At 50.0% G+C, this 26,567-nt stretch overlaps 1 protein-coding gene across 2 annotated transcripts in view; it reads right to left on the bottom strand.

Moving 5' to 3' along the window:
• CDH4 (cadherin 4) overlaps window positions 1-26,567 on the bottom strand; it is a 576,830-nt gene that overhangs the window by 138,635 nt on the left and 411,628 nt on the right. The window contains exons 3-5 of one of the 2 annotated variants that reach the window (XM_057530175.1): window positions 24,880-25,106; window positions 7,149-7,253; window positions 868-1,041 (exon numbers count right to left, since the gene is read on the bottom strand). In XM_057530175.1, the coding sequence (XP_057386158.1) occupies window positions 868-1,041; window positions 7,149-7,253; window positions 24,880-25,106 (506 nt within the window). The remainder of the gene's footprint in view (window positions 1-867; window positions 1,042-7,148; window positions 7,254-24,879; window positions 25,107-26,567) is intronic. The other variant, XM_057530176.1, reaches the window with a different exon arrangement.

Below are 26,567 nucleotides of genomic sequence, written 5' to 3'. Positions count from 1 at the left end.
GTGGGGTGTCTGACCTGGGGGGCCCTGCGAGGTTTGCTGCTTCATCTCTGCATTTTAATACCCACCCCCCAGCTTTCTGCATCAAAAAGAACAGGAAACAAAACAGACCAATCAGGCCAAGGAATGAAGCCGACGCCTTAATAACACTCGAGGGGCCCTAACTCCACAGGTGGGGAGAGGCGCCCGCCACGGATGGGATTATTTAATAGGGTTCTCACCACCACTTTATCAAATTGTTGCTCAGATTGGGTTGCAATTTTCCTTCAAAGGGAAGAAGATAATGCTAGTTGATGGCCCTGATTATTGAAAAACAAATTTGTAAAACGAGTCCTGCCCTTGAGGAAAAGCCGCCTCATGGTGGCTGTTGGGAGCAGGTGACCCTAAGGGAAGGGACACAGAACTGCCCCCTGGCACCTCAGGCTCAGCCTCAGCACCTCTGACTTTTCACCAAGATCATGGTCAGCGCGGACAAGCCATCATTCTCCATTCAATATCTTAGTCATAATCGGGAAGAAGTGTGAACGTGCAGACCAAAGGACGGTGTCAGAGGTCAAAAGCCACGACCCAAGCCTCCTTCCCATCCCCTTCCATGCACCAGAGCAGCCACTGGACAGTAACCGGGGACAGAGGACCCAACGCAAGCAGCCCGTCCACCCTGGAGGACGCAACTGCCCTTCCGACTCTTCTCTGTTCTGTGTATTACTCATCTCATTACTGAGAAGGCAAACTCTTGACCTTCTTAGACACCCAGTGCAGAGCCGGTCCCAGGCTCCATGAACGAGCCCATCAGACTTGATTCACGAGATCCCGGGAGAGGCAGGGGCTAAAGCCGAGAGCTTCCCCACCGGCAGGAGGGTCTCCACTTACCCGCACCAGCTGCTGTGGGAAGGGCCCGCGGGAGTTTTCTGGCACGTTGATGGGCGGGATGACCCAGTCCCGTTTCTGCCGCTTCAGCCCACTGGAGCTGTGATGCTGCGGCCATGGCCACAGCGTGTCATTCGGCGGCTGGACAGGGTCCAGGGCTGCACTCTTCTTTCCTTTCTGCAGCGTTATTTGGAAGGGAGAGAAGAGGAAAAGAAGCCTGGTTAGGTTTTGCAGAGGAAAAGGCATCTGTTAGAATTTGTACTATCGTAGATCCAGGGAAAGATTGGATGGTGTTGGGAAAAGTGGGGATGTGTCAGGGAAAATAATCTAGCAAGACCCTCATCTCTACAAAGAAATGGACTACAGATTAAATGGGGGTTAAGAAACCACAAACAAAGAAGAACATATAGCTGACTCTTTAACCAGTACATCAGGGCTTTTTAAGCCCAAAACAATGGAAAAAAATTACAAAGGAAAATATTCATACATTTTAACTTAAAACCCTTGTTTACGAAAACATACCCTAAAAGCAACTGATGAATTTACAACAAATCTGACAAAGAGCTAAGAGCCTGACTATATAAAGAGTTCATACAAATCAATAAGAAAAAATTGGAACTTTATTGTAACAGGAAAAAGACACAAATAGATAATTAACAGCAAAATAAATACAAAGGATCAATAAACTCATGAAAAATGTCCAGTCATCAAACAACGCAAATTAAAGCAATATATCCTCCTCATCCATCAAACTGACAAGAGTAAACAAAATGAATCCTCCCCCCTGAGGAGCGTGTTGTGAGTGAGTCAGCAGAGGGTGATGGTTGAGGGTGTGGGATTTGGCGTTAAACAGACCTGGTGTCTTATGTTTACCTGCAACCAAAGATTCATGTGACACGGGGCAAGTCCCTTAATCTCTCTCAGCTCCAGCTACTTCTTTTATAAAACGGGCTTGGTAATAACAGCACTGAATTCCGAGGGTTGCTATGGAAATTAGACTGATAAGAGCCCATGCCTGGCGGGAGCCAGCGGGACTGAATGTCGGCTGCTCTGAAGTCAGTGGGGCTCCTCACTGCTGGGGGGAGCATTCTGCCAACAACTATCAAGGGCCTCAAAAATGGTCCTCGCTTTTGACCCCATAACTCCACAGCTGGATATCTGTCCCAGCGAAACTGCATGTGGACAAAACCCTCCAAATACAGATGTTCATTGTAGTTGTCTTTATAATAACATTATGTATATGTGAAATAGTAAAAATACCAGGAAAAAATTCTGGAAGTCTGATGGTAGTAAATAATAGTTAAATGCATTACACTACGTTCGTATCTTGGAATACTACGTGTCATTAGAAGTTGCTCTCTGTAAGTCAGAAAGAGAAAAACAAATACTGTATGCTAACACATCTATATGGAATCTAAAAAAAAAAAATGGTACTGATGAACCTAGTGGCAGGGCAGGAATAAAGATGTAGACATAGAGAATGGACTTGAGGACATGGGGCGGGGGGAGGGGAAATTGGGGCGAAGCGAGAGTAGCATCGACACATATACACTACCAAGAGTAAAATAGCTAGTGGGAAGCAGCCGCATAGCACAAGGAGATCAGCTCGGTGCTTTGCGACGGCCTACAGAGGTGGGATAGGGAGGGTGGGAGGGAGGCTCAAGAGGGAGGGTATATGGGGATATATGTATGCATATGGTTGATTCACTTTGTTGTACCGCAGAAACTAACACAGCATTGTGAAGCAATTATACTCCATAAAGACGTATTAAGAAAAAAAAGAAGTTACTCTTCGAAGATATGAAGAAATTCCATACACCAATAGGAAGTGGAGAAATGGCACCAAAGTACACAGGCAGCATAAGTCCCCATGTTTTTTAAAAGGATAGAGAAAAGATTGGAAGGAAATACATAGAAATGTAAACTCTGGTTTTCTCTGGTCACCAGTGAGTTTTTATTTTAATTTATTCCTTTTACCTTTCTGTATTTCTGAATGCTATAATGTACATGCAATTGTATAATTAGAAGAGCCAACAGGACTCAGGTATACACAAGACATCTACACCTATATCGCCTCCATGTTTATCTTCAAGGTGCCCCGTGTGGTCGCCTCTGCACCGTCCTCATGGCTGATGTTCATTCCACTCCGAGTCTCAGAGCCAGGAGCATACGAGAGCTCACGGGGCAGAGACAGACCTCGGACCAGGACAGCCCAAGCCAGAGAGGACAGAGCTGGCTGGAGGCCCTAGGCGGCGGCGGCCCCTTTCCAATCACGGCGGGGTCCCCACCCTCCAGCTGAGCTCCCACCCAGTGAGAACCTGTAGGTCTTGGCATTGCCCGTTGAACCTTCCCCACTCCCTTTTGCAAAAAAGTTGCATAGAAATAAGTTAGACACACGTAGACAAAACTCATTAAAAAAAACCCCAAAACATATCAGTCCTGAATGCCAAAACTTGATGCTACATCAATGGAAAAATCCATCTGGACAAGCCACACTCCAAAGAGACCCCCCTCTGGGACTCTCCCCACCAGGGGCCCAGCTGTCTTTCGTGTTGAGCTCCTGCACTTAAGAGTCTGCAGCAATTAAAAACCAAAAGGCTTCCCTAGGTCGCTTCCCATCCTTCATCAGAAGGATCCACGCAAGGTGTGTGCATCCCCAGCGGCCTTGATTTCTACAGAAACATGACATTCTCTCAGCGTCTATTCAAGTCAAACTAACAGATGCTGCCTTGTGACCAACCCTGCATCTCTCCTGATGACAGGGGTGGGGTCATCTTTAGGCTCCTCGATGAGCATCACCGAACAGCGTTCATGATGGTCCTGGCCACACCCCCCCTTGCAGCCAGGACGCAGACAACTCCACGTGCTCTCCACGCGTCAGGGGCAGCCAACGCCGTGCGGGCACTGAGCGTCCTGCACCGTCTCTGCCTGCGTCTTCCCTACTGCCAAGGCTGCAGGAAGGTCATCCCCCCTCTACCAGGGAGGCGACCGGGCGGCTCAGAGAGGCCAGGTAACTTCTGAAGGCCACACAGCTCTTTAGGCAGAGGCAGGATCTGCGTGCCCCTCTCACTTCTGGGGTTTCTTCATGAGGCCCCATCCCCTCTACGGGTCCTCGTGTCAGTGTGCGGTGGGCTGGGCAGACACGGACATTCCCATCGGAGAGGCCCAAGCACGTCAGTGAAAAACCTCGGACCAGCAGAGGCATTTCTGAGTTCCTGCAGCGTCAGCTTCCAGGTTAGAAATGCCAGGTGTGAGATTCCCGCCTGCACTCCCCACCTCTGTGCTGACGCCTGCCGTGTGTGCTCAGTGAGCCCTCCAGGGGACTGCCACGTGCCACAGACGTACGACCTTGCGGGGGCTCCCGGCCTCACAGGAAACGAGGGTCACCCGGCACAGGCGCCTGCCCCAGCAGAGGGGACCCGCTTGATGTTTGCTCTGAGCGCGTCTGCGTGCGTGTGTGGGGTGCTGGGGCAGGGGTCCCGGCCACAAGCACGGCCTCTGGGAGGCGGAGCCTGGCCGTCCCGGCTCCCCCCACGTCCCCCACGTGCGGCACAGAGGATGCAGGTCTGCCTGGCCCGCTGATGCTTGGGCACCTGCAGAAGCTCACCCGAGCCTCTGAATTTTAGACTCAGAATTTTCAAGGTTTTCATCGAGCTGTTCTCCTTTTAAAAACCTGCTTTGTCTTCATTTGCTTAGGCTGAGCTTGCACGGCGTTAATTTCCCTAGTGTTGTTTAAATAAATTGCACATGTTTGCTACTATTTTAAAGCTGTGAGACAAATGTAATAACAAAATCTGGTGAAGATCAATGCCAGACCTGCACTAGCTTCAGCTGGGAAGACACACCCACTTCTCTGGGGGAGGAACGCCGACGATGACCCGGCACCTGATGGAGCGAGCACGCGCTTCTGGACCCGCGAGGGCCTCGGGCCGTTCAGAGTGCGGCACGCAAACCCCGACGCATAACCATACTAATGGTAAATCATGTTTCTGGCCACTCTCGAAGGTATTTCCGAACAGACGACAGCCGCCGATTTCCCCACTGCACCCCGGTCACCTGTGTTTCTGAGCCAGCGATGGCAGGTGTTGGGTGATAACATGAATGTGGCCTCTATGCTCCTGATATACATGTGCATGTTCACCTACAGGCCTATATAGGCACATGCATGTGTGTACAGGGGCAGGCACATAGAGACACACGTGCACACACATATGTGCACGTGCCTGTGTGCTTATGTATCATATACACATGCATGTGTGTACATGTGTACATATGTGTGTGTTTTGTTTGTCTCTCTGTGTATGTAACGTGTCATAATTTTCTCAAAACCAACAGCCCGGCCCTGACAGGCTGGCCAGGCTCCACATCACTGGTTCCTCACAGACAGTTCAGCCCAAGTCAGAGGTCTTGTAACTGGTGGGGCTCGGGGAGGGTCCCGACTGCTGCGCTGGCCTTGGAGCCAGCCAAGCTGGTACCTGCGGGTTTGCAGGATGGCGAGTGCTGGGGAAATCGCCTGGTCCTCTGATGGGGCTCTCAGCCCAGCCCACCCCAGGGAGTAGCTGGTGCTTGACAAGCAGCCGCCGAGCGGGGGACAGTGTGCAGCGGGGGTGCCGGCGTTTGGGCCCTGGGGACCCCTTGGAGCCCTGGCCCCAGGAAGGGGTGGCAGACGGGCTTTTACAGGGGCATCTTGAGGGGCCAGGACCGCTCAGGACACGCATCTGTCCTGATCCGCCCGCAGTGGGCCTTTCCCAAAAGGGGCAGAGGAAGGGTAGGGGCCATGGCTCCCAGGTACAGACCACGCAGAGGCCAGACGCTCATTTGTGAGGCCCTAAATCCGTCTGCTTCTTAATCAGCTCTTATTTACAAAGCATCTCTCAGTTCAGATGGCCTCTCCCACTGAGCCTTCACCAATCGGGCTCAGCATCGGACTCGTTCTGCGGACGATGCCCTGAAATGGTGATTGACTAGGGGAGGGCCCTCCCCAGGCCGGGGTCCTAGCGCCGGGCCTGGGACCCGGGATGAGCCTTTTCCTGCCTCTGGGCCTCCGTCTCCCCCTCCGGGGCTGGACGAGCTCTGCGCTTTGGGGGCAGCTGGGGCGTGGGCAGGAGGCTGGGGTACCTTCTGGAGCGTAGCTTCTTCACGTCACTACCTGGGGGGTTCGGTGGTCTCGCTCCTGAGCGATACAGGTGAGCTACGGAGTCACTGTCCCAACGGACTCGCACTTGGCAAAGACAAAACGCCATCCCGTGCCTGTGCGGTTGCTTGGGCTGGTCCCCCTCGAGGGGTGTGTACCCCCGCTCCGCCTATAGCACGTGGGGGTCTGCGGAGCCCAGGACGGGGGTCTAAGATCCTTCTAGGTCACCTCGTCTCTGGGCTCGGCGTTCCTCTCTCGGCAGGTTTTCAGGACCAGTCTCAGGCGTAGGCATCCTCTCTCCAGGGACAAAGTGACAAGGCCCCCACGCTCAGGAACACAGTTCAGTGAACTCAAGAGAAAAGGGGAGGAATGGAGACAAGGACCGTCTTCCATTCTCACGGGAAGGCCGAGGCCCCAGATTCACAGGCAAGCTGCACGACTGCCATCCTCCCCCAAAAGTCATCATTTCCCACCTTCTCCTGGCACCCAGCCCAAACCTGGAGCCCAGCAGTGACCTGCACACCCACCTTCCCAAGGTGGCTTTTGTTTTTAGCTCCTCACGGGCACATTATCTTATTTTCTTAAGCTCCCAGCAGCCCTGTGCCCGCCCGGGCCTGCTCTCCTTGTAAGGAGGGTTGCTCTCTGTGTCTGATTATGAGCGTAATCAAGTGTGACTTCTAGGTGAGGTCTTCAGGGACTCCCCGACATTAGGAAGAAGCTCGGTCATTTCCTTTCCATCATCATTCACAAGTGAAAGATGAATAATGTAAAACTGACCTGGGGCAGGTTTTAAATTATCGCCTCTTTTTTTTTTTTTTTTTCCTTTTTTTGAAAAAGGGGGAAAAAAAAAAGAGAGAGAGGAAGTGTCAGGGGAGGACGATAATCATATGCACCTCCTCCAATCTACATGCAAAAAGTTATCATTTGTCATCTTTTTCTATCACCCAACCACTTGCCTGGTAGGAACACAGAATTATGAAGAGCCAAGTACAAGCAAATAGGTGACTCATAAAACACTCACAAGTAACACTGAGCAGGGAATATAAACAATCCAGACTCTGTCCTCACGGCAGCAAGTCCCTCCCCAGCCATCAGGGTTCGAGGAGGGTGACAGCTGGTTAGCAGCGAATAAGCGATATGTAGTGCTCACCTCTCCTGGTGACGGGAGTGTAGGTGACGCGTCCCACTGCGAGGCAGGCAGGGACCTGGGACCTGGGACCCTCTGCTGCAGGGCTTGCACCTGGACAGACGTCTCCTTGAGCAACAGATACAAAGAAACTGTAAGGGACTAAAAAGAACTGCACCCACGGCACAGTTGGGGCAAAGTATGAACAAGATACAAAAAGTCCAAAAACCAAAACCCAACTGCCACTTCTGAAGACCTGGGAGCAAAAGTAGGGTCCTGTGCGTGCGCCCTGTACTCACCACCACCAAAGGGGTGGGCAGACCACCTCAGCCACCCCTCTGGCCCGAGCCCTGGACACACCCCTACCCTCACCCCATACACGGAACCCCACGGACGCCCGGCCGCTTCTGCAAAGTGCAGCGAGCTCCACTGTTCTCCAGAGAAGGTGGCCCAGCAGAAGCCACTGCCCTCAAGAGGCCACGTGGATATGAAAATGGCTCCAAAATTCCCAGATCCCGGTGCATTTCTAAGGAGCGCCTGGCAGCCCTGACCTTCGAAGATGGGGTCACAGATGACAGCCTGACCCACCATGGGCTCTCCCATGCAGCCGTGGGGTCCTGTGCCGCTCTGCCTCAGCACCCTAAACTCCCCCCACTTTTGAGAAAATAGCATGAACACAAGTCCACCCGATTCAACAAAAGTTAAATTTATGGGGAAATATTCAAGTTAGTTCCCCGTGGGACGTGCCAACCAGGCGAGCTGACCGCCAGTGTCCACGAGGACACTTCTTTTTTTTTTTTTTTAATTTATTTATTTTTGTCTGCACTGGGTGTTTGTTGCTGGGTGCGTGGGCTTTCTCTAGTTGCGGTGAGGGGGGGCTACTCTTTGCTGCGGTGCGCGGGCCTCTCATTGCAGTGGCTTCTCTTGTTGCAGAGCGTGGGTTCTAGGCGCAGGCTCAGGAGTTGTGGCGCACGGGCTTAGTCGCTCCGCGGCATGTGGGATCTTCCCGGACCAGGGCTCAAACCCATGTCCCCTGCATTGGCAGGAGGATTCTTAACCACTGTGCCACCAAGGAAGCCCCCACGAGGACACTTCTTGATCAAGGGGCTTGGGGTCAGCTTTCCGGCCCTCCCCCCGATGGAATCATGGGCTTTCATTACCCAGGGCAGTGCCTCCTTGGGAAGGTGCCCTGTGCAATCTTCTCTCCCTGACTGGCAGTGCAGCCCCGTGGACCCTGAATGCAGAGGCAGGGGATGGGCAGGCGGGAGGGAATTGTGTTTTTTAACTTCCTTGGTCCTCCCTGCTCTCTGGTCTCCAGACTGGGCCGTGTGCCCAGGAGCAGTGCGTCCAGCCCCTCTCTGGGCAGTGGGTGCGCAGCTGAGGGATGGGGGTCCGGGACCTGCACCTGCACTGAGCTTCCCGCGAGATGCAGGGAGGGGAGGCCCTCAGGATGGAGCCCTGATGAGGCCGGGGCTGCTTTTCTTTCGCCGCGAAGGTCAACCAGCCCGCGTGTCCCACCGCACGAAGTATCGCCGGGGCATAAACCCGGGACCCCTTTCCTTTCAACCAGCGTCCAGCGTCCAGCCCTGTAGGCTCCTGCACCTTCTTACATGCAGAGTGACCAAGACCCGCTCACAGAGTCTCACCTGACCCTCTCAGTGGCCCTGATGTTGGAGAAGGAGGTGGCTCGTCCCAGCCACGGAAACACGACCAATGTAGGGCTTGGGGCCCCCAGGTTACGAATTTCATGGGTCTGTACTCAAAATGAAACACTCGGGGAATGACATGCCATGTCTGCATTGTGGGTTAACACTACTTATGCTGCAACAAGGGTAGATGAGATTCGTTCCCCAAATGTCAATGTTGTTTACGACCCTCTCCTCTGTCTCTGATTCACCAGCCTTCCTGCTTTCATTGCTTCCTTATGGCTTTGGGTTAAACATGCTTCAATAAGGGAAACGGCATCCTCCCACTCCTCAACTCTCCCAAATGTCAAACCCAGCACTGACTTTCACTGAGGATAATTAGATTTCATAAAAAAAAAAGAGGCACCAAAATCTATACAGATAGTTCATTTCTCTACCTTCGATTTCCCTTTCAATATACATTTGAAAAATGGTACTTTTTGTTTGCCTGCAAGCATGTATATTTAAAATATTTAACTAGGGTTCTGTCTGCAGCCGTCTGCCTGGTTTCCATGGTAGCTGAGGACCGACAGAATAAAATGGTATTCAACAAACACGAAATAAAACAACAGAAAGATATCTCCGTTCTTTAACAAATAGAGCATGGGAGCCATTCTAAACAAACATTTGCATGAGTTTGGTTCTGAAAAGGCACTTAGTGGGTTTTTTTTTTACATCCACGACACTACAGGGAAGATGAATGCCCTATCTATGCCCCGCAAAGCACTACGGTATTTCTTACTTGCGATCTCTTCTAAGAAGGGGAGATTGTTTTGAAAATTCCCATAAAAAATCATACAAAGAAAGTTTTCCTGAATGAAATAGCATGATTATTTCCTTGTGCATCTATATTTGAAAGGACAGTCTTAAGCGAACACTCCTGTACACGCTGCCCGCTGTGTGCGGGGCAGGGGGCAGGGACGGACGCCCCCTCCCGCCTGCTCACTCATGCCCATGACAGCCCAGGAAGGGAGGGGCGGGTGCTGTGCTCACTCACACTTGGGCAGAGGTCCGGGGACTGGCCCAGGCTCATGGGGCTGTGACTGAACTCAGGCCACTCCCTCGGCCCCTCCCAGCTCCTCGGCTCGGAAGGGGGCGCCCTGACATGGAGGGTAGATGCTGCCTGTGCTTTGCGACCCTGGCACCCAGTGCCCCCGTGTCCTAGGCAGATGGGCCGGGGACTCTGAGGGTGGGAGCAGCCCTGGGGGAACAGCTGAGACGCGGTTCTTTAGGCAACTCGTATCCATCACCATCATCCCGAGGGAAGGCTTCATGTTCTTAAGTAGTGTCAAAACCACACTTCTTTTAACAGACGCTCGGAGCACACCCCTTGCCCTCTTCAGCCTTGTGTCCGCCCAGAAATGAAGACACAAGACTATGTGCCCACCCGTGCAGCCCTGGGAGAAGGCAGGATGCAGGTGTAATGGACAGGAGCACAGGCGAGGACGTGTCTGCTTTACGGGCCACGGTAAGGAAGTTGGGGGGATGCCCGAATGTTCAGACAAGCCCGCCCCACCGTGTGTGTGTGTGTGTGTGTGTGTGTGTGTGTGTGTGTGTGTGTGTGTGTGTGTGTGTGTGTGCGCGCGCGCGTCACCTCCACGAGCCCGGCCAGGCCATCCTCGCCCCCCGGCACGGCAAGGACCCCCAGCGCCTGGGCAGTTCCGCCTGCCCCTGCCCGGCTCGAGCTGACGTGCGGACCCAGGGCATCCTCTGGGGGGTGTCCTGCGCGTTTGCAGGGTGTTGAGCAGCATTCCCGCCCGCCCCCCACTCCTCCCGTTGACACAAGCCAAGCTGTCTCCAGGCATCTCCTGCGAGTACCCTGGCTGGGAACTGGCTCTGGAGAATCCAGAAAATTATGTTTTGCCAGGAGCAACGTAAATGAAATTACTCTGTAGTTTACAGAAAAAAAATACAATCCCAGTAAAAAAAAAAAATTAAATTAGCAAGTTAGGCCAAAATGTATGACTTTTTCCTGGAGCTGTTAGCAGTGGGACCGAGTGGCGTCACTCATATTGGTGTCAATTAGTGAGAAAAATGGTCAGTTTTGTTGGTGTGGGTGATTCTGGAAGGCTTTGGTCAGGAGGAAGGTTAGCGTTTGACAGGCAGTGAGGGTGGGTCTCTCTCTCCTTTTTGTACTCACATTACAGCACTTGCTGCAGGAGAGGCGAAGAGCACTGCTGGGGGCGGGGCAGGTCCTGCAGAAGTGACGGGACATCACCCCCATAGGGAAATGGGGGCAAAGCGGTGGATCTGGTGGGGTGGGCGTGGCCTCGTGCCCTCTGAGCCTTTTGTTTTGTTTCAGGAAAAGGAGAAGCTGAGAGAGGGGAGATTCTAGGATCCAGGCAGGGGTACTGGGTGGTGGGACCTCCGAGGGCAGGGACGGGACAGTGGCCAGAGCACAGCAGTGAGGGGTGATGGACCCCATGGGGTGGGAGACGGAGCTGGGCCGGCCCCTGGGGGCCTCCACCCCACTTAGCAAACCAGCCCTGCAGAGACAAGCAGGAAGCAGGCTGAGCGCTGTGCTGGCCGACCCGGGGCTGCAGCAGAAGGAACCTCACCCTCCCCCGCTTTCAGCCCTCGCTGGGGCCCTGACACACCCTAAAATAGACTCAGACGCCTGACCAAGGGCCGCCTGGCCAGGGACCTGCCCGGCCACCTCCCCCAGCCCGCAGATGCTCCCTCTGTGGGAACGCTGGCTTCTCTCATCTCAGGTCTCCACTCAGACGTCACCCTCCTGACCCCCAGGACACAGCGGCCGCCTCTACCCTCTCCCGGCCCAGCCCACCGCCAGGCACCCCCCCTTAGTCCACCCCGTGGCTGCAGCTCAGTGGTCAGGCCTGTCGCCGCCCTCGTGGGACCATTCCCGGTGATGCCGCTGCATCTTAGAACGTTGAAAGTGTCCGGCGGGGACATGCAAACAGCCTTCACTCACCCAGTGACCAAGGGAGCGACGTGGGATCTTTCTGACTCTCGGGGCTCAAAGTCCTTCGAGCACGCCCGCCGCTCACCTGCCCCCTCGGGGTCTCGCGCCTTGGCCCACAGGAACGAGACAGGGCAGGATCATGCAGTCCATTCCTCTCCCCCGGCCTGCGTGTCCGAGGCTTCCCTGCCTGGCAGTGGCCCCTCTTTCTCGTGCCCTTTGCTCCCCCCGGCCGTGGGAGTCAGTGAGCCACCCGTCACCCTCATTCCCGCGTCCCCCTCAAATCTCCGTGAGACGGTGTCCCAGGCTGCGACCCCCCCCCCCCCCGCCCACCCTGGAACAGGCCAGGGAAAGTGACCAACGACCGTGATGCGTTTCTCCCTGGGCTGTGGGACCCTGGGCACCTTTCTTCGGCAAAACGAAGGGTTGACCCCGACACTCGCTCAAGGCCGTCTGCAGCCTGAAACACAGCCCGAGCTGGACCTCCTCCACCGTGTAACTCCTGCCGACCCCAGGGCCGCCGGCAGCCCCGCCCGAGGACGGCTCTCCACAACTGCAGAAAACGCACCTTCCAGCAATTAGAAATCACTCGTGCCTTCACGCTGGCAGAGTTAAACGCTGCACTCTTCTGGGGAGCTCCGCGCATCCGCTGAGATCTACTACCGATCGCCCATCGCCGGGGCGGGCCGCTGGGCTGTGGTCATGACCACGGACTCTGGACAGGGGACAGCCTCCTTCCCGGCAGCTGCGCGGTCTCTGACGTGGAGAAGGAAACACCTGTTTCTCCCGCCGTCCGCCAGGCAGTCAAGCCCGCGCCTGAAGCAGGCCCGCGTGGGCGGCACCGTCTGAACGGGCAGCAGCGAGAAGGTCATTATCACTCACTAACGCAGCTGCCGTCCTCCCGGGGAAAACAGGCACGTGGACGGCCGTCTGCAAGCTCGCTGACCTCACTGTTGTCTGTTTTCTGGGAGTTGCTGTTTCTCAGTCACACTGAGGCCGTCTTTTGGAAAAGCATAAAAGGACCGTCTTGCTACTTTCTGAAGGTGTGCGCTCTGTTACTCGGCTCCACCTAATGACCTTCAGGTGCTTTCCCAAGGTGACGCCTGGCGTGGAAAGCCCCACGGGTCCCCTTTGGTTGAAACTCCGAGTCGGCAGTGTAGGCGTTTAGGCGCGGCCACTAGCCCTCTGGCGCTCATGGAAAGCGGGTGATGCTGGGATGCAGGGCCGCTCGGGGGCCAGACTTTCCTTAGGGGCTGCACCGCCAGGGGGTTGCAGGAATTGCTTCTCAACCAGGCCCTCTTCATTCCATTGTCTTGTAACCAACCTGGGCGTCCATGATACCAAGATGGGCTCTGCCCACTCGCAGGGGGCAGACCGTGGGGATGGGGGTGATGGACCCCAGGGGCTTAAAGAATCGGGGTCTTGGCAAGACTCGTCCTCGCCAGTCGTGAAGACGCCAGCAGAGGTGAGGAGAGAACTTGAGGCATCGGGACCGCTGGCTTGGATGCCCGGCTCCAGACTCGCATCCCGTCTTCGGGAGGCTGCCTTGGGCCTGTCGGCACACCCCCAGGGCCGGGCGTCCACCTCAGCTGGAAGGCACCGGCCACACCCCTGGTGACTGAGTGCCCTGGTGTCACTGAATCAAAGCACCACAGACTGGGGCGCTTCCACAACGGACGTTCACGTCTCAGTTCCAGAGGCCACAGGCCAAGACCCAGGCGTGGCAGGGCTGTCCCTCCCGAGGGCCAGGCAGATCTGTCCCAGCCCCTCTCCTAGATTCTGGTGGCTGCCGGCAATCTTCAGGGTTCCTTGGCTTGTAGAAGCATCACCTCGATCCCTGTCTTCATCTGTACACGAAGTTCTGTCCGTGAGCGTGTCTGCGTCCAAATTCCCCTTTTAATAAGCTCACTTGTCATGTTGGATTAGGGTCCGTCCACCCTAGGGACGTCACGTGAACTAATCACATCTGAAAACCCAGTCCCATTCTGAGGTTCTGTGGGTTTGGACTTCAACACAGGGACTTTGGGGGGAAAAGTTCAGCCCGTCTACCCGGGGAGGCAGAGACCCCGAGCAAAGAAGGCGCTTCAGCACCTGGGCCTGGTCCGGCTGCTGGGTAACGCTCAGCTGAGTTTATCTTTCATAGATGCTGACACACTCTAAGACCCAATATTAGTTTCATAAACAACAGTTTCTTTCTTGCAAACTATACCCACAGGTCCCATTGACAATTCCAAACGCTACCGAAGCCAGTCAGATGACAACGGTGCGAGGAACTTTATCTTCAGTATTTACTGTTAGGCTGGAATATTGCTCTGATTCCTCGGGGGCGATTCAGCACTCCCGTGGGAAATACGTGACCTCATTTACATTTTCTAATTGAATTGCTATCAGCTTTCCTGCAAGACTGCACACAAAAATGTTCTTCCAGATTCCAGCCCTGCTTGTATTACCCACAAAAAGACCGCCTTTAAATTGTTGCTAAGAAAGGAAAGGAAAAGGGGAGATGTTGCCAAATTTTTATGGTTCACCTAACTGGAAAGCTGTCAGTTTTGCTGGCTCCACAGTCGCTAGAATAACGGACAAGGGAGACTGCACTTGACGGGACCTTGAAACGGGAGAGATGGAATTTACAGAACCGGGAAATTAGGGGGTCCCCTCGCGCCCTCCTCCAGGGATTTGCTTCAAGGCTCCTTTTGGTAAGAGCTTCTTGGGACTTTTAATACTGCAAATGGCTCCTTTGGAGGAGGCCCTTGTGTCTCTAGAAACTTCTGCTAACACAACTCCTGCTGGCGACATTCTCGTTGAGCTCCCCACCTCTCCAAACCCAGCCAGGAAGCCCTCTGCATGCATTAAAAAATGTTTGAAAATTGTGAATTAGAAACGACATGCAGGAAAGCGCTTGAAACGTCAGTGAACAGACACACGAATGACCACAGAATGAACACCTGCCCCCAGGACCCCCTCACGTCCCTCAGGCCCCCACCAGGGCCACCTCCTCTCCCCTCCCACAGCGGTCCCCTGTGCGGCTGTACACGCACTCTGAGCTGTCCACGTCTGATCTCACAGTCTGCACTTTCCTGCCTGGGTGCCTGCCCTCTCTGCCTCGATATGTGTCTGTGAGATTTACCCATCCTGTTGCTTTGTTCATTTTTGCTGCTATATAGAAATTCACTGTATGAATCCACCACCAGGTACTTATCCAACTTAATGAGGATAAGCGTTTGGGTTCTTTTCAGGTTTATCAAATTCTGGTGCAGAGCTGTTGGTACGAATGTGTACACACTTCTGTTGGGCTTGTACCTGAAACCAGCAGCATAATAAAAAATACACATTTGGCCTTTGCCCTCCATTCCCGACACAGAGCTCTCAAAACCCTTGTAATCTCTGCAGTGATGGGCTGACAGGAGTATTTTACCCAGAGCTCCTAGGTCCCTAGGAATTTCCTGGGTGAGAGAGCATCTTTTGTTCTAGTGAGGTGACTCTGGGTGGGCTCCTGGAGGGGGCTGGCCACCAGAAAGCCTAAGCCATGATTAGAAGCTTGGAGCTCTCAGACCCACCCCCCATCCTCTGGGGAGAGGGGAGGGGCTGGAGGTCGAGTTCATCGATCATGCCTATGTGATGAAACCTCCATAAAAATCCCTAAGCTCTGGGGTGTGGAGAGCTTCGAGGGTGGTGAACACGTCCACGTGCCAGGAGGGTAGTGCACCCCATCGCTGCCACAGGGATAGAAGCCCCTGCACTTGGGACCCTTCCAGACTTCGCCCTATGTAACTCTTCATCGGATGCTCCTCTGTGTCCTTTATAATATCCTTCATGGTAAACCAGGAATAGTAAGTGAGTGTTGCCCCGAGTTCTGTGACCCATCGTAGCAAATTATTGAACTGAGGTGGGGGTCGTGGGAACCAAGCTGGGCAGAAGCGAGTAACCTGGAGACCTACCACTTGTAACTGATGCCCGAAGGGGGGGTGGGCTTTTGGGACTGAACCCTGAGCCTGCGGGGTCTGCGCTGACTCTGGGCTGCGAGTGTCAGAACTGAATTAAATTGGAGAACACCTAGTTGGTGTCCACGGAAAGTCAGAGAACTGACTGGGGTGGAAAACCTACACCTTTGGTGTCAGAAGTGTGAGAAGAGGAACAGTTTTCCTTTCAACCAGGCAAACATATATTCAACTTCCAATGAAAACGCCCGTTGTTGCTAGAGAGGCTGCACCATTCTGCACGCCCACCAAGAGCCCATGGTAACTCCAGCCTCGGCACATTCTCACCAATATTTGGTATTTCCAGTCTTTCTAAGGTTAGCCATTCTGGTGGATTTTCGGCTTTAATCTGCGTTGCGCTGCTGAGGTTGACAGGCCCTCACACTGATCCACCCCCTGGCTCTTCTCTTTGGTGGACAGCCTGTGTTCTTTTTTCCTCTATCATTAGGTTATCTGTCTTTATGTAGTGATTTGAGGCTCTCTTTATATATTCTGGACGTGCCTCCTTTGTCAGTCATTAAGGGTCACAAATATCCTCTCTCCGGCTCTGGCTTATCTTTTCACTTTCTTAAGTATGTGCTCTGATGAGTACCTTCTTATTTGTAACCAGGTCCAATCATCGACCTGCCCTGGATACCCCGTGCTTCATGGGTTGTGTATAAGGAAGCTTTCCCCACACATCACTCCCTATATTCTCTTCCATTTGTTTGGTTTGTCTTGAACACTCAGATTTACAATCCACCTGGAATTGATCTGGGGTGTGGAGTGTGGTACAGGGTCACTTCACGTTTTCCCCTTAAGGGTACCCGACTGGCCCAGCATCACTTATTGAAAAGATAGTCCTCACCCACTATTCTAAGTAGGACTTAGCAGGCTTTTTGTTAAAGGGTCAGATAGTTAAATATTTTAGGCTTTGTAGGCCAAGAAGCAAAGTCGAGGATATTAATACAGGCACTTACACAACCATTTAAAAATACAGAAACCATTCTTAGCTTTCAGGCCATCAAAAGGCAGGTGGCAGGTCAGACGTGACCTGTGGGCTGTAGCTTTCTGGCCTTTGCCATCTGGTGCCACTCAAACAAATCAAGTGTTGGCACCGTGTGCATTTGACAAGGTTCATCAAGTCGTGTATGTGAAGTGGGTGAACTGTGTTGAATAAAAGTTAAACCTCCATGAAGACGATTTTTTAAAACATTAAGTATTTTTTCTGGGCTTGCTATTCTGTTCCATTTGTTTTGCTCTCAAACGACACCATTTAATTACTGTAGTTCAGTGGTTCTCCGATGGGGCGATTTTGCCCCTGGGGAGCATTTGGCAATGACTGGAGACAGCTTTGGGTGCAAGTGGGGGTGCTGGGGTGCTGCTGGCATCTAGGGGGTGGGGGCCAGGGACGCTGTTGAACATCCTGCAGTGCCCAGGGCGGCCCACATCGGAGCATGATCGGGTCCCACATGCCAATAGTGGTGAGGTCGAGAAACTGGTGTGCTTTACTTGTGGTCTTGATGTCCGAAACACCAGGTCCTCCCATCTTTGTGTGGTTCTAGGTTATTCTTGGCCCCTTGTATTTCTATTTAAAAATTTAAAGTCAGCTCTTAACCCTTCCACAGACAAGCAAAGAAAAAACATGCTGGGATTTTTGTTGGGATTGTATTGAATCTATAGAAACCTTTGGGTAGAACTGACATCCTCACAACTTTAAGTCTCTTATGTTATGAGCAGGGCACATACCTCTATTTTTAAAGATCTTCTTTAATTGTTCTCAGTAATATGTAAGGGCCTTGGAAATTTTTTGTTAGGTTTATAACTATAATTTTTAATGCTATTGTAATTGGTATCTGGTTCAGATTTTATTTTCTAACTATTTATTCCTGGTCCGTAGAGGTGCAATCGCTTTTATATCCAGCACCCTTGCTAACATCATTCATTAATTCTAGTTACTTATCTACAGATTATTTCGGATTTTCTACATTCACAATTATATAAGCTACACATAACGCTGGTTCTATTTATTCCAATTTCTTTTTCTTCCCTGACCTCACTGGCTTGAAGCTCTGGCGTGTAATGTAAGAGTGTCCTTGTCCTATTTCTGATGTCAAGGAAGGCTTCGAGTATTCCGACTGTAGACTGGATGTTTGCTGTGGACACCCTTTGTGAGATTAAGAATGGTCTCTTCTTTTCCTAATTTGTTGAATATTTTCATCCTGAATGAAGTTAAATTTAACAGTCACTATTCAGATGACCATGTGATGTTTATTCTTCATTCTGTGTTGAATTACTTGGATTAACTTTTAACTGTTAAACCAAATCTCGCATTCTTGGAACAGACGAATGTGGCCATTATATATCCCATGTAAACATGGCTGAATTTGAGTGTGTTAATATTTTGTTTCGGCTTTTTTCCCTTCTATTTATGAGTGGACTGGCATGTAGTGACCCTTTCTCTCACTGTTCTTTCAAGGTTCGTGCTGGCTTTGGGCAAGGTTCTTGCTGGTTTCAGCATGGTGTCCATTTGGTTGGGGAAGTGAACCCTCTTGTAAGATGAGTTTCAACTCCTTACAGCTTGGTTACAACTTACCAGTGCAGCCATCCTGGTGTGGGTATTATTTTGTGATAAAAATTTGAATTAAAATTTTGTTCATAATAATAAAACAGTTCAGATTTTCCTTTCATGTTAGTTTTGGTAAATTTTATATTCTAGAATGTTATCCATTTCACGTATATTTTCAAATATATTGGTATAAATTGTACATAATGCCTGCAAATGACCTTTCTAATGTCTGTGCGATTGGTCATGATGTCCTCTTTCCATTCCAGATAGCGATTATTTGCAGGTTTTTTTTCTTACTAAGTCTACAGTTCAGTAAAGAACCAACTTGTGTCTTTGTTGATTCTATTATTTTCTGTTTCATTATTTTCTCCTTTGTTTGTGTTGAAACACAAAGTGTTTCATTTCCTGTTCTTTTTATAATTTCTTGAGGTGAATGTTAACATCACTGATTTTCTGCCTTCTTTATCTTCCAATATACGTATGTAAGGCTACGCATTTCTATCTCGTGTGACTTCAGCTACATCCAGCTAGTTTTATTACTCAGTTCAGAATATTCTCTCATTTCCATGTGATTTCTTTTCTACCCAAGGGTTAATAAGAAGGCACTTACTTAACTTCCAAATCTATGGGGATTTTTCAGTTATTTTCTTTGTTATCGATTTCTAGCTTAATTGCTCTGAGGTAAGAACACAAACTATGTTTGATTCTAAACTTTTGAAGCATGTTGAATTTTGCTTGAAGGCTCAGCCTATGGCTAAATTTGGTAAATGTTCTGGGTATACTTGAAAAGAATCTGTATTTAGCAGCAGCCGGTTTCTGTGTTTCATATACATCGCACTAATGTCAGACGTCTTAATCCTGTGCTCCTAATCTTCTATTTCCTTACTGACATTTTGTCTGCTTGTTCTATTACTTACTCAGAGATATTTGTTAAAATTTACCATTGATTGTATACTTATTTATTTCTCCTTTTAGTTCTATCAATTTTTGCTCAAATATTCTGAAGTCATGTCACAAGTGCACACGAATTTCATTCTTACAGCAACAGAGCCCTCACCAACTTTCTTCTGATTAGTATTTGCAAGGTATTTCCCTCCCTATGCTTTGACTTTCAGCTTTCTCTATCCTTATACTTTTATTTTTCAACATCTTTATTGGAATATAATTGCTTTACAATGGTGTGTTAGTTTCTGCTTTATAAAAAAGTGAATCAGCCATACATATACATATATCCCTATAGCTCTTCCCTCTTGCATCTCCCTCCCTCCCACCCCTCTAGGTGGTCACAAAGCACCGAGCTGATCTCCCTGTGCTATGCGGCTGCTTCCCACTAGCTATCTATTTTACGTTTGGTAGTGTATATATGTCCATGCCACTCTCTCACTTTGTCCCAGCTTACCCTTCCCTCTCCCCGTGTCCTCAAGTCCATTCTCTAGTAGGTCTGCGTCTTTATTCCCATCCTGCCCCTAGGCTCTTCATGACCTTTTTCTTTTTTTTAGATTCCATATATGTGTTAGCATATGGTATTTGTTTTTTATCCTTATATTTTTAGATGTATCTTTTGTAAGCTGCATGTAGTTGGATTTTTAAAAATATAACCTGTCAATTTGTTTTCTTTTAATTATGAGTGAATCTATTTTCAATTATTATAATTAATAATATATTTGTAAATCTACCATCTTACTCAAAGACAAATATCTCATATATTCTATCATTTCACTTTTCTTTCCTTGCATTTTTTTGGATTGATAAGTTTTATTATTCTATTTTCCATCTATTATGTTAGAACTTAATCCTATGACTCTTTTTTACTGTTTAAGAAGCATGTTTATTTGAAAATTCACATTGATTACCGAGGAAAATGACAAATTATGTTATTTAAGGGTCTTTTAAAAAATACTGCCTAAATATGAAGACCAAAAAAGGTGACAATATTTAAACAAGAAATACATCTAGAATGGAGGGAGAATTTAGCTGTCCCCTGCCCAGTGCTGTGTTACTAATACTAAATTATCCGGCTATAGCATAAGATCTTCATATATGGTAGTGTTAGAATTATATGAAAATTCCAAGAGAAATAAATATCTGTTATTATAATAGATACATTTTTATAATTTAGTGCTAGTTTAGACATTATGCAGACTTTAGGTAACTCCTGAAGTTAAGATTTACTTTTGGACCTAGACTATGGTCAGTCGTGGTCAGTGTTTCATGTGCACCTTAAATTAACGTATCCATCACTATGGCTCTTAATGATGTGTCTCATCCAAGTATCATATTAGTTTGATATTTCCATCGTCTTCCAGGACAACACAAGCATCCTAGATCCCTTTGACTCCATTTATCCCTTCTCAAAATCTATGCCATTCTTGTCATGAATTTGAGTCATCTTCTTTACATCCCACAAAACATTACCCTGTAATTATACACTGGTATTTTCCCATCTACTTTATCTTCTCATTCTTGGTTTTCTACTTCAAATCATCGTATTTTTGCCTGAAGAACACAACTTGTGACAGATTCTTTCAGTTTTTATTTGTTTAAAACTGTCTTTATTCACCTTTACTCCGTGAAGGACGTTTTACTGAATAATAGAACTCTATTTTCTTTAGCACTTTAAAAATATCATTCCATTGTCTTCCAACCTCCATAGTTCCTGTTGAGAAGTCAGTTTTACATCTAATTATTCCTCTTTCAAAGAAACTCTGTCTTTTCTATTTGCTTCCAAGATTTTCTCCTTGACTTTTGTTTTCAACTATTTTACCTTAAAATGCCTATTGTGGACTGTATCCTCCCAAAATTCTTTTGTTGAAACCCTGTCTCCCAATGGGATGATATTAGGAGGTGAGGCCTTTTGGGGGTGATTAGGATTAGGGGAGGTCATCAGGATGGAGTCTCCATAACAGGATTAGTGTCCTTACAGGAGTTGTGAGTGAGCTGGCCTCCTATCTTTGCTCTCTGCCATGTGAGGATATAAGTCTGAAGGCAGCAATCTGGAAGAGGGCCCTCATGGGAACTTGACCCTGTGCCACTCTGATTCAGACCTCCAGCCTCCAGAAGAGTGAGAAATGAATTTCTATTGTTTGTAAGCCCCCCAGTCCATGATATTTTGTTATAGCCTATTGAATGGACTAAGAAAGTGCCGAAGTGCAGTTTTCTTTATATTTATCCTGTTTAGAGTTCATAGGGCTTTTTGAATCTATGCCTGGATGTCTGTTGCCAGTTTTGGAATATTTTCTGCCAATATTTTTTCATATATTACTTTTGCTCCATTTTATCTCTCCCCCTCATATTCCAAACATACTCATGTTAGAACTTCTTACCATTTTCCCAATACCTCTTACTCTTTCCTTTGCGTTTTCTCTTTGGATATCTCTTTACACTTTGGCCTGAATATTTCTTCTGATGTTTTTTGCTTCGTTAATCCTCTCTTCAACTGTGTCTAATCTGCAGATATATCTGTCCAGTGAGCTCTTAATTTTGTTTGTTATATTTTTCAGTCCTAAACTGCCCAATTAATTCTTTTTTAATCTTCCAATTCTGTCAAAATCTTGCATTTAATGTGCTTAAAGACAGTGAGCATAGTTATGATAAAATCTATGTCTGATAACTATTACCTGGAGCCCTGTGGGTCTTTGATTATCATCTGCTCCTCCTCTTGATTTTTATTTATCTTGTTTTGTCCCTCCAGTCATTTTCAGTTGAGTGCTAGACATTGTATATAAAAGGAGATATAATTTGACGTCTGGTATGATACTTTCCACTGGAGAAGACTTACATTTGCTTCTGGCAGATGACTAAGGACACCAGCAATCTGGCATCACCTTAACCCATTTACACAGAGTGACATTATTCAAAGGTTGGCACTGGTCTCTGTAAGGGCACATCAACTGAGTGACCCAGTGTCCCACACGGACCCTCCTCCCTGTCCCCCTGGCACCACCCTGGTGAGGGCCCAGTGGCCATGATGAGCACATGACTCAGAGGGCTGGGACCATGCCGATGACAGCAATAAGAGCAACTATTTTTTGCCTCTTTGGGGACAGGGCTCTCATAGAGCCTGCACCCTGCCTGACCTCATATTATCTCACATAATCCTCTCAACAACCCTTGGATAGGATGTAGGTAACATTGCTATCCCATTTTCAAGAGCAGTAAACCTCAGAGAGGTTGTATGCTTGTCCTAGAACATCAGCCAGTAAGCTGGAGAAGCCTTGATTCAAACTGACAATCCACGGCAGCCAGGCTCCGTTACGATGCCGGGCTCAGCTGTCCCTAGAAAGTCATTTTTTCACTCCTTTCCAGAACATCAGTTCTCCCATGCAGCAAAGAGGCTGCAGTCACAGGATTCTGCTTCCCCACCTGTAAAGTGGGGACAGTGACAGTGCCCACTTCTGGAGATGTTGTGAGGATCAATGTGGACACACTTAGGGCAGGGTCTAGGTGGGGTCCTAGAAAGTCAGGGCAGGGCTCTTTGGATTTGAAGAAGGAGGAAGCAGGGAGCCATCAGCAACAAAGGTGACATGAAATAAACAGGGAAGGACTGGGTCAGGTGGGCTGCAGAGACTCTGCCCGCCACCTACAGGGTCATGTTTCTTGTGCTCAGGGTGTAACCCCACAAAGTCACCCCCAAGGATGCTCTGAGCCTGGGATGTGGAATCTGCAGATCGGGTGCTTCTCGGGCCTGCCTGCTGGGGGGTTGGAGGTTCACGTGTCCTGGGGACTAACTGCAGTCACCCTTTTTGGAGGATGAGGGGATTAACTGCATCAGAAATTGCTTCATTAACATGCCTGACAAAAGGTGTCATTACTTTTATTTTCTTTTTACTTTTTTAAAGATTTACTTTTGATGTGGACCATCCTCAAAGTCTTTACTGAATTTGTTACAGTATTGCTTCTGTTTTATGTCTTGGTCTCTTGGCCGCGAGGCATGTGGGATCCTAGCTCCTCAACCAGGGATCAAACACACACCCCCTGCATTGAAAGGCAAAGTCTCAACCACTGGACCGCCAGGGAAGTCCCTATATTTTTAATTAGTGCCTTTTGTCTGAGGCCATCCACGGGCGTTAGGGAGCCCTACTCCTTGCCCACAAGGCGCAGTTTTTGCATCACAGTCAGGGATGTAAGCCTTCCCACTGCTGCCCCTGGCCTGGCTGCCGACAGGGAGGGGCCCCTGCGTGGGCCACGCTGCCCTCTCACCAGGGTGTGGCTTGTCACGGTCATTCGGGAAGGAATGGAAAACCACATCCATGTGTCTCAGGGTTTTCAACATCCCCAAGGTGAGGCTCACAATCTGGGGGGCGCCCCTGTTAGAAGCGTGTTTCAACACCCGGTTCAGCGCACCCACGAGGGCACTCAGGACATCCTTCCGGACGGGGTCAGCTCACCCCCAAATAAGGCTATCCACCGAGTCACCACTTTCCCTTTTCTGACCAAAACCACCTCTATGTTGTTTAACAAGACACAATGAAACACAGCCCCTGTTTTCCAAAGTGGGTTCCTCGGAACACCTGCCTTGCAAGATGTCCCATTAAGAAGATTGCCTGGTCAAATAGGTTTGGGGAAACTTGCAGACTGTCTCCCACTGAGGTTCACCGAGCCCTTTAGTCCTGTGAGGTTCTGGGCATATCTGTAGAAAGGGATCTGGTCAACTTGGTCTAACCCTCTACTTCCCTTGAACCCTTTTCCAAGGGAATACACACAAATGCTGTCCCCGACGGCCTGTCCTGCTTTAACCGGTGTGTTTCCTTTGCTGGTGAACCGCACACACATCATAACACTGATGACCCCGAGGCCTCCTGTTGACTGTAAGGGCGTCTCCCTCCCCACGGGTCCACCCTTCATATAGGTGGACGTGTGTAGCTGGACCCGTCATGCAGGTCAGCTGGGCAGCAACGTCTCTGCTGACCGGGGAGCCCTCATGCCGGAGGCCAACGCAGCTGCCGAAACACGGGACGGGCAGAGGTAAGCAGACCTGGTCCCCCTCAGACATGGGAAACCTAATGTGGGGATTTCTGGGGGCTGAGGGGTCTGGTCCTGGATTCCTGGGGCCTGTGGGGCTGAGAGGCCTTTCAGGACCAGGGGAAGTGAATTCACCCCTCCTGTCTGGTCAACAGGGCCATGCAGCCGAGTCAGAGGTGAAGCTGGAGGGAGGGCTGCGGAGGCGGGTGACAGTGGCTGGTGTGTGTCTATGTGAAGGGTGCCATTCCCCCCCCCTCCCTCCCCCTCCCTCCCCCCTCCCCATTTCCCTCTCTCTGAATCAGTCTCACGCCAGCTACTCTGGCCACCTCGCAAGGCCAGCCACGTGGCCTCTGTCTTACTTCTTGTCCCTCCAGGCCTTGGGAGCCTCCGGGGCTGGTGGGCTAAAAGCCTCAGGCAGGCGAGGTGCCCGGTGAGAAGCGGAGCTGTGGGGCCCTTGTCCAAAAAAGGGTGCTGACAGCTGTGCACTACCCCCAGCGGGGGTGGAGCCTGTGGGCAGCCCTGCCTGGGAAGGTGGGAGGTCAGGGGTCCCCCTCCCGGCCCACGCCGCCCACTCAAGTGTCAGCCTCTGCAGAGGTTCTGCTCGGTGACCTGAAGGAGGGAGGACCCCTACCCAGCCCCCTCCCCGCATGTAGTCACACCTTACCTTGTGTCCAGAGCGCGTGGGTGAGGTCTGGGCCACCAGCAGCCGTACCGCGGCGTCCCAGCGCTCGGCCGTCTGGCGGTCCCACGCGGTCACGGTGAAGGCCACCTGCTCGGAGGGGATCTGCAGCTCCCGGGTGGCGAAGACCGTCCCGTCAGCCCCGACTTTGAAGTCCATGCTGTCGGTCTCATAGTGTGTCCCTTTGGTCCCCAGGCAGCTGCTGAACTTGACTGCAAGAGGAGGGGGAGAAGGTCAGGGCGCTGGGGACCAGCCTGGCGGGCAGGTGCCCGCTCACAGCTTATTTCCAGCATCGGGTCCTTGGTCTCCAATGAGCTTCGAGAAAGTGGTGATTTAACTGACTTTTCGACCTTCAGGCACTGGGTTTTATCTCTACCCCCTAGGGGATTAGCTGAGGCCTTAGAAAAAGGAACATCGACCAAAAGCAATGAATACATGTTCATTCTCTCTGAAACACAGCTGTTCTCATTTCTGCAAACGTGTCTCCCCGTCACTATCAACTTTGGGTTCAACCTGAGTCTGAGCCATGCGGGGGGAGGAGTTTCTTTACCCTCAACCAATTCCCTGGTGACCTTGGGGCAGCCGAGAGCTTTCTCGGTGACTTGGAAGCAGGCGTGGAAGGCGGATGGTCTACTGACACTGCAGGGCAGGCACGCTGCTGTGTTTCCCAAACAGTAATTAGGCACTGAATTGTCAGCCCCTCCCAATGACTCCATCACCTGGACCGTTTGTAAACCCCCTGCAGGAAAAGACATCTCGGAAGCCGCGCATTCACCGGGATCACATTAGTGCCTTTTTCATACGTGTGCTTTTGCAGCTGCCACCTAATGCCGTGGTAAATTATGAGGCACCAACAGCCAGTGTCACATTCTGCTGATAAAAACGATGGATAAAGTTACCTAGTATTTATAAAAGTGTGGGTATCTCAGCAATTATGGTGGGAGGATTGGTTTTTTAAGCAATTTCACTGTCATGAAATTACAGCTTACATGATTTAATTACTATTTATTCTAGAAACTAAAAAAAGCTTCTCACTGTTAGGTTTGATAAGTGTTTGCCCCTGCGTTCACCTTTTATTGTTGGCTGCCTTGAAATAATAAATAATAGAACGTTCCCTCGTTTCAAATCCTTCCCTTCAGACTCTCCCCAGTCCCCAGCAATCCCCACGTGTGGGTTTAATATAAAAATGTTTTTAAATGTGAGGAAACCAGACATTTCCATGTGTGTACAGACTCCAGAGCTCACAGAGAGGGGTCCTCGGGTGGACGAGGGCAACCAAGGTGCGGAGTGGGCTGTAGCTCCAGGGAAATATCCCCCCCAGTGAGGGAATAATCACATTCTTTTTCAAGTGACAGGAAAATTCCAAACTGCCTTTGTAGTCCTGTCCTCCCCGTCGGTAAACAAATTAAAATCAGCAAAAAAAACTGAGTGGATCAACCATTTCTGATGCCCAATTGTCATTGACAAAGATAAAAATGACAGTTCTATGATTGCCGGGAGATTAGCACAAAGTACATGAATAAGCCCTTCGTTCTCTGAAAGAAAATTTCTAATAACATGAATGGGATTGGACAGTAGCAGGAGGATTTGAGTTTCTTCAGGATTAAGTGATGGTGTAGTTGTATTTTTTAAAAAAATAGGCGCAGAGCTTTGGTGGCATTTGAAGGAAGTGT

Source organism: Balaenoptera acutorostrata, chromosome 15 (genome assembly GCF_949987535.1).
Source record: "Balaenoptera acutorostrata chromosome 15, mBalAcu1.1, whole genome shotgun sequence".
In the NCBI taxonomy this organism is placed as follows: domain Eukaryota; kingdom Metazoa; phylum Chordata; class Mammalia; order Artiodactyla; family Balaenopteridae; genus Balaenoptera; species Balaenoptera acutorostrata.
The sequence above is the reverse complement of the archived record's forward strand: the minus strand, read 5'-3'. Positions and strand labels throughout refer to the sequence as shown.